Source organism: Anabas testudineus, chromosome 14, assembly GCF_900324465.2.
Source record: "Anabas testudineus chromosome 14, fAnaTes1.2, whole genome shotgun sequence".
Taxonomy (NCBI): domain Eukaryota; kingdom Metazoa; phylum Chordata; class Actinopteri; order Anabantiformes; family Anabantidae; genus Anabas; species Anabas testudineus.
This window is the reverse complement of record NC_046623.1, coordinates 14,487,520-14,500,464: the sequence shown is the minus strand read 5'-3', so window position 1 is coordinate 14,500,464 and position 12,945 is coordinate 14,487,520. Positions and strand designations below refer to the sequence as shown.

Here is a 12,945-nt window from a genome sequence, read left to right as displayed (position 1 = left end):
ACCATGTGGATCCGTGCTTACAGGTGCAGTGAGAACTAGAACAGACTTTAATCCTACAGAGTTCAATACAGCAGTGATTTCCCCCCAGGCTGACTTTTGTGCTAACTATGCTACTTACTCTAACACGTTATAACAGCGGTCAGCTTGATTTGAAATAGTGAAGTACCCTACATTAGACTTGTAATTTGGTTCATTTATTTGTTTCTGACTTAAAACATATTTAACCCACACATTTAAGCATACACCAAGAGCCATTTCAATAAATAAGATCATCTCTGCCATAAATACAAAAACTACTAAAAAATAACTGTGCATCCTCTCACTAATAATACTGAGCAGACCGATACAAGCACACAGTGGAATCACTAATTTAAACCCCAATCTACATTTAGACGATCCCAATTTACCTGTCACAGAGATAAAACATTTCTGTCAGGCACAAGCAACTCAACTAACCTTCATAAAAACAGTGGAATGAACATTATCCTCTTGTTATCTCTCCTCTTTACTGCATGCCTGAATTAACCTTCTTATGAACCTGTCATTATGTATTCTTCCATGACATTTGGTTCACAACTGACTGGCACATTCATGTCTAAAAGCTCAGGTTTTTACTCCTTTATATAACAAAATATATATTTACTATATATATTATAATAGTAATATATTATATATATTACATTTTCCAATAAGATATCATATCTTGACAACAGGAGCGTACTTTGAATGAAAATTAATTTAACAATTTTCTCATATTTAATTTTTAGTGGTACAAATATAATTTACAGAGGATCCAGACCTGTCACACTAGTCATCTACAGAATAGTTATCTAAGCCATAAGCTTTCATTAATCTGAATTAAATTGGTGATATAATAAAGGTAAGAAAATGAACCAAGGCAAACTTAATTCAAAATTAACCCTCTGTCATTTTAGGTCTACAGCAAGCAAGGAACTGACCTCACCGTTCCAATACTTTTGGAGGGGAGTGTATGTCTCTTTAGCCACCATACACTGCTTTGCTTTGCTAAGATATTTAATTTAATTACAATCTAACTTCACATCAGAAAAATCACTCTTTATATTTATTTTAGTGGCCATATGATGACATACAATTATGACATACCAATTGTACTATTCTTTATAAGGAACTGTAAAAGTTGGTGACAGCAGGGCATGAAGCTCTGCAGTACGATTAATATTTCTGTGATTGAAATTGAAACTCAGCGAAACAAGTGCCCTTAAATGGCAATTATTTTTTTGAGATCTTACAAAGTGCACCTTCTCATCAATGCGTAGCATTCATCAGGTAGCACGGAGCATGTGACCTTGGAAGAGTTGGTAAACTTGGTAAACTCATACAAGTAGTCGGCTCTGTAGGAAGTGAGAGATTCAGGATAAAAATACAAAAATGTTCTTACTTGAAGCCTGGTGTGTTGTGACTAGGCTTTTTATTGCATACATCTTTTGAAGTAGCCTCTCTGGGCTGTTGTTGGCCTTTGCTTCTAATTTTAACCACATTTCAGAGTGCTGTAAAATCTCTCCTCGGCACAAAATTATATATTTGAACGAATCTGCAGCAAAAGAAAAGTGGGCCACAGTTGCTGAATCACACTTAATTTTCTTGTTTCAGGAGTTGATCAGAAAGTCTGGAGAAGCTGTGAGTCATGCCATCTTCTGAACACTCACCACAGGCTGCTGATTTGTTTGGCACATACCTATCTGGATCAGTTGATTATCAATTTTTGATAATACCGAGCCTTGATTAAAAAAACTGAGCGTCTGATATGCAGCACAAGCTTTCACGTATCCAGTTTTTTTTGCCATTTTCACAACTGAACTTGTTCTTATTGGTAAAAGACTGAAATGTGAGAAGTTGTTCTGTTGTCTAGTTGACCCAGCTCTGGTACGATTGGTTGACTAGAAACATATAATAAAATATTATAAACTTTTTAAAATTTTATTTTTTAAATGGTTATTATTAGGAATTTTGCTTTGGTTTGTACTGCTTCAATGCACTGTTACAAAGAGAATTATGGAAATCTAAAAGGAAGAACAGGTTTTTGTGCTTAGTTTAAAACTGTTTAGTTAAAGCAGCACAATAATTACCTTTGCTTTGAACAAGCACAAAGTGCAAACTCTTCATTGCTTAGAAACGTTTCTTTATTCTGTTTTCCATTGATGAACAACTTCACTTACCAATGATGGCGTCCTTGTCTCTGTTTTCCAGTTCTGCGATGGGCACAAAGTCACAGTGCACTGTGGGGATGCCTTCACTGTCATTACATGGCACAATGGATGAATTAGCGTGAAGGGTCATCTCATAGTCGTTCTTCAGTGTGGTGTATTGTTTGTTGGCCACCTTCAGTGTAGCCTTGGAGATGTAGTACACCTACAAAGAACAGGCAAACTAAGTGTGCTGGTAATATGACACTAGATCTAATCAAACTGGTTATTTCCTGTCAATTTGAAGAAACAAGGACTGACCGAAATGTGTGACTGTTTTTTTGATCTTGTCAAGGAAATTAATAATACAATACAGATTCTGTTCCACCAAAACCTCTTAATAAAAATGGAAAACCTTCAGGTCTAACTAAGATGTGGTGTCATATCTGCCCCATCACTTCTCTAATTCACCAGAAAATAAGAAGCAGCTAAGAGTGAGTCTACTAAACAGTACAATTTAAATTCAATCTGTGAGGCACACTTCTTCATTTACTCCCCAGCTCTCCAATATCACTCTCTCTTTGCTTCTCACTGTTTCCTTTATGACTTCTCTCCTTTCCTTCCTCCCTCTCTCTGATTTACCCCAAACGGAGATATGAGCATGAAACTAATGTGATAAGCATTCTGGACGCTCAGAGCCAGTTACACCCACTCACTGTTCACTGTTCTGTCAATACTCAGATCACGAAGGGAAGACGGATTCATTCCTTTATTTATCTTTGGAGGGCACAGGGCACAAATTGGATCTGGAGCTGTGTTGGGAGTCACTGCCAGTAGCTGATACCTGAGCCAGTGTGACCAGCAAAATGATGGCTGGGGTTAATTGAGTTATTAAGTTCTGTGGGCCAGACTCAGTTGAGGAAAAGCTTTAGCATGTGTTTTACCTGGCTGTAATTGCATAGGAATACAGGAAAATGCAAAGGGCACGGTCTGGGTGTTCAGCTTGAGTGCCACCAATTTTGGTACAAACATGCTAATAAGATCACGTTTCGCTCTAGGATAAATAACAGCATGTTGGTAATTTTTAGCCGGTCCCTGCTAATTCTCTTTCTAGAAAACAAAACGTCATTTTTTGTCATCAAGCGTCAGTAGATCCCATCTTACACTGAACATTTTAATCATGTGTCATTGCATTTGTTCCTAAATGACAGTAAGTAAAGCAGAAGTATAGCAGATGTAGCATTTTTTTTTCGTTTCACTTTATTTTCCTCCACTTGTTTCCTGGAAAAACAGGAAAAAAGCAAAGAGAGAGAGGAACACAACTGGAGCTGGACTACTGATTTTGCAGTTGTGCATCATGTGGCATGCACTCAGCTATCAACGTTCTTCCAGAGTGACTAATTTTTTCACTGTAATATTTGACTCAACAAAGTCAGGCACATTCCTCTTATGAGGAGGAGATCTGTCATCTCATTACGATTGCACACAAAAAATAATAATCTAACTGCAACAGCTGAAGTCTCGCCATTCATGCAAACAATGAGGAGTATTGTGTTTGTCCTGCAATTTCTTTTACTACAGTCTCTCTATGAAAAAACTGTTTTGTTGCCAGTAAGAAGATGGATGATTACAGTAATCTGTAATTCTCTCGACACGCATATGAGAATGTGAGTATCATGTTGAGATAGGTAAATCCCACAAACTAACCATTATTGTTGAAAGAAATACGTTAACCAGTATATAGTCATACATATGAAAGAAAAGCTGTATATATGCATCCTTCATTTTCAAACACAGCCTGCAAAACTGGTAAACAGTTTCTGATATAATGATGATACTAAAAAAAAAAAAAAAAAAGGAAACCATCAATACCTCAGATTTGAACAGCTTTTTAAACGGCAGTGGACTCATATTCAAATTCGTAGCCTCATATATGCACCCAGATATCTATTTCAGTAAAATCTAACTTAATAAATCCTTTCTACAAAATTCTCAAATATTTGCCTCTAGATCTTTTATTGACCATTATTTTATTAGACACCATTTGATAGATTATACCTTTGTTTGAGTCATTATAAAGTTGTTTGTGAATGTGTTACAGGCTTAAGACCTTATTTTGCTGTGTAGAAATTTGTTTTACTTCATTAAAGAAAGTAAATGGTGAACATGTTTTGTAGGTTCCTTTTGAAATAACGTGAGTACAAATATTTACTTACACCTTTCAGTCATCCTGGGCAATGTGCAATACATGCAAACATTAGTTTTTTCTGTGAAATTTACCACAAGCTCTTATCACTCCAAGTGTGGATGATATAAGTGAGTGAAATTTTCTCACCTTGCCTTGCTCCACTAGAGAGAAAAACTTATCCACTTCTTTGTTGAAGGCTGTGATCTTGATTTCTCCCTGTTGACCAGCACATTTTCATTTAGCAGTATTTTGATGCATGGATAAAACGAAAAACAGCAATCTATGACATATACTGACATGCAAGAGAGAGATATTCAGAGCTCTCTACTCCTCTACTCACACTCTCATCCACTATCTCAAAGGAGAAGAGCTTGCCCTCTCCTTTGGAATTACTCCAGGTGCGGATATTGGACTTGTTGGTGACTCTGGCTCTGACAGTCCACCTAGGGATATAAACAGAATCGACACTTACAGCCTATAATCAAATGTACAGTATATTGGAAATATGCTGTAAGTGACTGTGGAGGGAAAAATTTAATTTTAGTAAAATTCACCTTAAATTGTTTAATTGCTGATACAGAAATTATGCCAATGGCCAGAATCAAAGCTTACAAATGTTTTACTAAAAAAAAACTACTTCCTCTCTTTATAGGAACAGAACAGTTAATATTCAGCATATCCTTGTTAAAAAAAAGTTTTCTTTGACCAACACAGTTGTGAACAACTTAATAAAAGGAGTTGCATTCTAAAGGTCAACACAAACAAAAAAATATTGCAGCTGAGACACTTTAAAAAGCTTACTTTTTGTTAATGAGCATCCTAACTCAGCTCACATCAGTCAGTCACTAACAGGAAATACAACTGCGCAGAGGAGCAATTCCCAAGAAAATTGGATGAGTGTCTTTTTAGTCTTTTTAAAGTTCCATGAAAGAAAAAAAAAAAAAGATCCAGAAACTTTCTTTTCAAAGGGTGAACTAGGTGTTGTACATCTGCCAACTCCTGGATGTATTTAAAATGTGCTTCTTGTTCTGTTTTTAACAACAGCCAGCCAAGCTTGGCGGTTTATGCAGCAGTGAGCTTTTTGACTTTGTTGATAATTGTGCAGTGGAGGATATTCATACCATAACTTTTTGCCTGCAATTAAATCCCCTATCATGAGAGCAGCTGCTGGCCCACAGTGAACCCCATTCTCTGCTCAGTATGGATAAGACTGCTACACCAACGTTTATGGCAGCCAAAAGCCAATTATACTCTGCTCTAGATGCTATTACTTAACACCAGCAGAATGGAATAAGAAAGCAAATGGCCATAAAAGACAATGTGCACACACACACACACACAGTATGCTACATAATATACCGTATGTTAACACTGTCAGACACAGATGCACAGTCACATATTTGCACCTTCCATTTCACACAAACATACTTGGAAGAACCATAGTTGCTGAAGTCATCTGTTTTACTCACTGTAGGTGCTCCCCAACTTCAAAGTTAGAACAGTCATCAGTTTATTACAACACCTAGAGGCGCAGTTATCTTTACAGCTTGCAATTTCAAACAGGGCTACGCTATCTGAGCACAAACATGGAGACGGAGTTGACAAGATTCCTTTAGTCCAAACTGGCCATGTACATCTTGCTATACTGTGTTCTTGTCTTTTTGTGGCTAAGTCTAAGGTCAGAAACAGAGATTTAAGGCTAATGAAACAGCAGTGAAATGGAACCCCGGAGAATGTAAAGAAAACTGTAAGAAGGAAGAGGAAAAAATAAGGCTGGCTGAATCCCCACTGGATCAAATAACAGAATCAAAACCTCAGTAGCAGACCACAAAGACCCAGTAGTACCTGTTGTGAAAACGTCGAGGCAAGATACGTCATTTCATTTCCATGCAAATGGGCTGACCAACATGCACACAAATCCACACAGTCACACAAAAAAACAAAGGAATGCTTACATGCATATGCACAGATATAGACCAATTTCCAAAGAGCTGCCCAGATAGAACGTAGCTTTAAATGACCTATTGCACTGAGTAACTTAATGACAAAGATACTAAAGACCTGAAGCCTACAGTCAAGAGAATGCAGCAGTGGCTTTTGGACAAGTCTGACTACCCTTGAGTTGACCAGTTGATCTAGGGCTCCGAATACCACAGTTGATCAATATGCAGTAGGAGAAACCGGAGGAGCAGGAGTATTTTGAGTTTGGGAAGAAATAAACATACATGTTGACAGGTTTATAAGTAACAATTGAAGCTATTGCTGTTTTCTGCAGGTGTTAGGTATGTGAAAGCAAGGACACGCATGGACACTTACTTGCTTTGGTAGGGGTTGAGGTTCGCAATAGGAATCGCTTTTGTGGAAAACTTCATGGGGGACGCCTTCATGGGGGACGCCTTCATGGGGGACGCCTTCATGGGGGACGCCTTCATGGGGGACGCCTTCATGGGGGACGCCTTCATGGGGGACGCCTTCATGGGGGACACCTTCATGGGGGACGCCTTCATGGGGGACACCTTCATGGGATACTTTCCCACAAAACCTCTTCCACGGCCTCGGGTAGGAGAACCGGCTGCTGGAAAACAAGGTGAATACTTACAGCTTAAGCTTAAGGGTTAAAGATCTTTTTCCTAACTTGTAGATTTTATATTTTGTAGTATATGATGCTAATTTCATCCGTTAGTTGTACTACTGTTATCTGTCATCATGTGAGCAGCAGCCAAAATTATAAAATGCCTGAGACTGCCTGAAACCCTGCCTAGAGACCTCTCTATAGACTTACTCAATTCTCTGTTAACAGCCATTTCTGCCAATAAATTAAACTTTGTTTTCCCTCTTGGGTAAGACTGGCAAACAATCATTCATTTCATAATTACTGTACTTATGCCTTTCAGTCATAGAAAAAAAAATAATTAGGATTAGTCTCATCAATTTCATTCTTTTAGCTAAGACACCAGATATAAAGCTGTACTTGTAGACGAATACTAGTGTTAATCACAGGCATCATGGTCATTAGTTTTAGTCACAGAGAACACCTATCCAGTGTCTTATTGAGGCTTCTGTTGCAGACCATTTGTTTAACTTTTCATAACAGAAAACCCAACATTCACACCCACTTCATGCTGTAACAGACCATCTGTACTGATGTCAGAGAAGTACAATTATTTGTGATGATTTATTTATTTTAAATTATTGTGATTTTTACTTAGTTTCTACAGCAGGGCAATGTTTTCCCTCTATCAGCATAGGGTTAATGAATGTCACAGAGCAGAGACAAAATATGTGGTGATGCCCTAAACCCTTCAATACAGCAGAATGCCTATTGTTTAGTATGACAGTTAATTACCATATGTTCTATTAATGTCAGTCATGCCTTGATAACACAATTGTGTTATTAACTAGCTTCTTCTACTTGGCAGAAGTTTCTTAAATATCAAGTTGAATCGTGTTACACAAAGTAAAGTATTTACATTTAGGTACACATTTAGCATATGGAGGTCCTGCCTAAGGACTATTATAAACAATACTTTATTTCCCCTCTTCAATGACAGTTAAAGTCCACTTTTAATTGTAACTTATGATGTGATATAATTTCTGTTATGGTTAAGTGTGCACAACTCAGATCTAATAAAAAAAAATCAGACATACAACTGAATCAACATAACTACTAAAACTCTAAACAAAAAAAGTTAAGAATAAGTTCCCTTTGTGCCTGAAACAACTGTTCAGCTTTTTCTGTATGTTCTTTGTTACCAGAAATGCCAGGAAACTTGAACAGTTTGCAACAGCCCACATAATCACAAAGTGTTATCTGGCCTCCCACAATAAAGTAGCATCAGCCCCATCAGCAGTGATTCAGGCTAGTTAGTTAGCTGGCTGATGTCAAAATTATTTTATGCAATGCCTCCTTTTGGCATGAATGATCTGCCATATTGAGCAGCATTTGGGGGAAGAACTATCGAGCATGAAAAGACGCAATTCCACAGACAACACTCCTCTGATGAAAGTTTCTGTGCTGGAGCACAACTAATACTCACTTTTTCTTTGTGTGTGTTTACTTGTGTGTGTGTGTGTGTGTGTGTGTGTGTGTGTGTGTGTGTGTGTGTGTGTGTGTGTGTGTGTGTGTGTGTGTGTAGTATAGTAGATCTGAGCACGCCTGGGCAAATCACAAGCAAACGGCTATTAACATAAACATTGATAGACATGGTATTTGGATGGTGCGTTACAGGGAAAGGGCTAGTAGTATTAGTGGAGAAAGGGAGATGATAGGCGGTGGTGGTGGCGAGTAAAAACAGAGCTAAAAGGGTCACAGAAGTTTATCATGAATCCTCATTTTCAGTGCAGGCTTCACATGTTTATGTAAATAAAGTCTTCAGCAGTCCCTGTTTGTGAAGAGTGCTTTGTGGTGAAGAAACTGTAAAAAGAAAGAATGAGAAGACGACAAGAGGGTGTTTGTATGTATGAGAGACAGTATGGAGAACAGAGCATGAGAGAGTGAGATGGTACGATAAAGGAAACCTGCAGAGAATAGTTAGTGATGAATAATGAATATTTTTTAAATGCACTTCATTGAGTGCAGATCTCCTTTTGGAATTTAAATCTCATACGCAGAGCAGTTTGAAGGTAGCCTATTTTAAGTGATATCTACTGATGAATAATTACATGGTAACAGAGAACTCTCAGTGACTGCTGTGTGATGACCTCTGACTCTACACTTTCTGCTTATAGACTACTTTTTAACATCATTTCAGAATATGAATGTTGCGACTCAATTTTACATGTTTTTTGAAGTGTGCAGTTCTTCAAACTCTGCTGACACCAGAGCAAAAATGTTCCCTGACCACATATTCTCACTCAGGGGATGTCAGAAGTCATTACAGAACAGAGTATCTGGAGTTGACAGAAGTTGCTTTCCATGCAGCTAATTACACTTCCTCCTGACCTCACTCCTCCATCCAGTGACCTGGAAATTGAAATAAGGAGAGAGGAGCAAAGAACGACAGTTGTATCCTATAAGACTAGTTCTAAGAGAATCTGTTTATTGACTGGTCAGCAGATCTGGTGGGTATGTAAATGGAAAGATGTTTGGCTGTGACGAAACAGTAGTACTCTAATAATACTGTTAGAGATTTTTTGCAGTATTGCTAACAATGCAAAATATTTTAAAATTAATATTAATTAATATCAATTTCTTGTGTCTTGGGTCATTCAGAGGAGTATCATTTATCAATATTATTTATTTCCTGAATAACTGACCTTCAAATAGCATCCACCAAGCATCAGATGATTTACTTTGAAATGTAATTTTAATTATCTTGTTATTAGATTGTTGTCTCAGTCTTCTTGTGATAATGATGCTAGAGTGGGTGAGGACATATCATAAGCACAATTCCTACATCTTTGCACCTCTCGCTCTTTTGAGCTCTCTGACATCCCTGGAGAAGCTAATACACAAGAAAGAGAAGTGAGCAAGCAACGAGCCACGTTAGCCAAATGAAAGCACTCAGGGGATTCAATGTGTTGCTCAAGGACTGATGTCTTGACAGAGGCTTGAAACCAGACTAATAAAACAGCGGTCTCCATAGTCATTACTTTGTCCGCAGCATATTGGAAAAACTTAATTTGTAGCATTTAGCAATTGTGTGACTGCACACAAATGTATTGATTTACTGAAAATGGAAATTACAAAAACACTGGAAAGTAATCAAACAGGCACTCAGTTGGAGAAAACACTTTAGAGTTTATGCATAAGGCTTGTTTTTGGCTCTACAGAGAAATGGAGGACCATTTCATCAACAGAACAATTAAGTAGAGCAGCGGGTTTTGTGTATCTGGCAGGATCTCTGAGGTAACGTGGATCAAAGGATATAACGAGGAAATAGTCTGATGAACTATGTAATGCAGAGCCGCGTCTTTGCTGAGTCAAATTAGTTGACTTTCTCTCGTTTCCATTCTGTCTGTGCACTGATACACGGGGATTCAGTCCACAACACAATATTCATGAAGCCATGAACTGAAGAAGCCATCGGCCCACACAATCTCCCTCAGTCACTACACACACACACGAAGACACACACCTACACATGCACAAACACACAATATATATCAAGCACTCATTATCCACCCACATACCTACATCCTCCACTGAGGAGGACTATTGGGTATGTTTCTGCCACATAAAAATCAATGTTGATGCTGAGAGCAGTTGGTGGTATAAAACATCCAAGTGAAACAAAGGCTAAGCTAATAAAAGAAGATTCAATAAAACATGGGCTACTTTAGGCGTGATACATGGCACCAGCCATTTTGGCAGGAAACCAACCATCATTCGGGGGTCCTGTTCTGTTATTGGAGGTAAAACGCTGAAAGAAGTGAATTATGGATTCCACCTGCTGCAGTAGCCAGTGGGCAACAAGATAGTTTCCTGCTCTGATAGCTGAGCACTAAATATGATAAAGGTGAACAATGGGATGTAAAAAGGCACTTCAGCTGAAGAAACTACAGTCTTTATTTAATCTAGAATTTCTTTTGGCTGCTTAAGACTGGTTTGAAAATCATGCACTTTAAAATGCTGTTTCACCTAGTTCTTAACCCACACTCAGGCTGGATCCTTTGAACATTGCTGTGCTATGACTGAAAAGAACTGAAAAGGACAAATTGCTTTTTAGTTAATAATTCTAGTATAGTATAAGAATAGCATAAATGAATGAAATGTGACTGAAAACTGAACAATAAAGACTATATTGGTCACACGACATGACTGCAGAACACCAGTCCTGAGCAGAAAAAAGAACAGGAGACTTAAAATCATTCATCAGCACCCTTCTCTCAAAGGGTACATGGCTCCCTCTGTTGGTGAGATTATTTTGTGATATTATTTACGCCAAATTATAAAATAACTGGGGCAAAACTCATAACAGACTAAACAATACCTCAATAAAGAAACAATAATATTTCATTCAAAAAGAAAGCCCAGTGAAAATGATCCCTACTCATAATAATCATAAAATTTCATTTGGTCCTCTATAAGGACTACACTTCATGGGCTGTTTCTATATTACTCCATAATAAATTCTGTGACTTCCAGTAACCTAAAGCGAATTTTGGTAGATTAAAGACATAATGATCAGTATATCTAACTGCCGACTGAAGAAACAACTGCTGGTTTGTATTTGTAAGGTATTTAATTACAGTAATCTGCTCACCAAATAAGCAGTATTAATCTAAATGACATGTAATATCCAGAGTGCCTGGGGGCTTCTTGAGGGATTGTTCGGTTGTGTTTAAATATAATTTATTTACACATCTCTGCCTTGCCTGCAGTGGCTTGGAAAAAACACAGTTTGGCATCAATTGCATGTTCATATTGATATCACCTGCAAAAAACAGCACAAACTGATTACCTATTAATACTATGTCTTTCAAATGAGCAAAATAGTGGATGCTGTGGATTGCGCACTTCTCTTATTAATATGAAAAGTAGTGCTGGACCCAAATATACAAATATCCAGATATTTGTTTGATAGATAGGTATTAGATTCTACATATTCTTCAGCTATTCTTCTAAAGCTGAGTGCCAAATAAAATAAAAAGTGGCCTACCACAATGGCGCCACTAGCATGAATGGAAATGTAGCAGCATTTGGTAGACAGGAAGTCTACTCCGGCACACGTGCATGGTGGAAGCATCACATCAATTGCTACCCTAAACAGTGCCTTGGCTATCCGACCACTAAAACCACATTAGATTCCATTTTTTCAAAGGCTGCTAAACGATTAATTAGATGAGAAGTTGTTCGCTTTGAGCAAACTAACAAGAGTAGTGAATGTGTGTGAATGTTAAGGCTTAGCGATTTAGCTATGTGATTATGATTAAGAAATAACATTAAGAAATTCCATTCTGTATTAATTTGTCTTGTTAATTATTACGACTCAACATGCATTACTTTGCAGCTGACTCATTTCAGCCTACTGTAGCTGCTGCAACCTCCTGAAGTAGATTTTTATGCATGTTGTCCCAAATCCTCAAATCTGGAGAATGGGTCTTTACATAAAGTTTTCGTAAAACAACCACAAACAAAATGAGTGAGAACACAATTTAGTACACCCTATTTTATTTTATTTATTTATTTTATCTTAATTAATGAGGGTCTTTGTGTGCTTCTATATACAGACACAAAAGACGAACTTATGACATAAAAACATAACATATGACACTCACTGCTGTTGTTTGCATAGGAAGTTCCAGGTACTGCAGCAGATGGAGGGGATGCTGAGACCAAATTCTGTGTAGGTGAAGTCCTACCTAGAAAAGTGGATAAAAAGCATACGTCACCTGCACAAGCTTCAGAAGCTTTTAGTTAAAGTTTTTTATTTTATGAATGCACACCTTAAAAAAAAAACAAACAACAAAAACACCTGTATTATATGGAGTAGGATTTCCGATCTTTCCTCCAGCTTCCTCAGCCGACTGCAATATGTCCATGTCCACCACAATCACCACACGCCTTGAACATAAGAAGTGAAAGAAAGTAACTGTGAGGCCAAAGGGGATCACAGTCAGCTGACAAACGGGAGGAAGAAATAAAGCAAA

General features: G+C 37.7%; 1 protein-coding gene across 2 annotated transcripts in view; it reads right to left on the bottom strand.

Moving 5' to 3' along the window:
* The window catches only part of LOC113169702 (replication protein A 70 kDa DNA-binding subunit-like), a 33,572-nt gene that overhangs the window by 19,073 nt on the left and 1,554 nt on the right, over window positions 1-12,945 (bottom strand). The window contains exons 5-10 of one of the 2 annotated variants that reach the window (XM_026371313.1): window positions 12,771-12,859; window positions 12,574-12,657; window positions 6,670-6,928; window positions 4,694-4,796; window positions 4,501-4,569; window positions 2,199-2,391 (exon numbers count right to left, since the gene is read on the bottom strand). In XM_026371313.1, the coding sequence (XP_026227098.1) occupies window positions 2,199-2,391; window positions 4,501-4,569; window positions 4,694-4,796; window positions 6,670-6,928; window positions 12,574-12,657; window positions 12,771-12,859 (797 nt within the window). The remainder of the gene's footprint in view (window positions 1-2,198; window positions 2,392-4,500; window positions 4,570-4,693; window positions 4,797-6,669; window positions 6,929-12,573; window positions 12,658-12,770; window positions 12,860-12,945) is intronic. The other variant, XM_026371314.1, reaches the window with a different exon arrangement.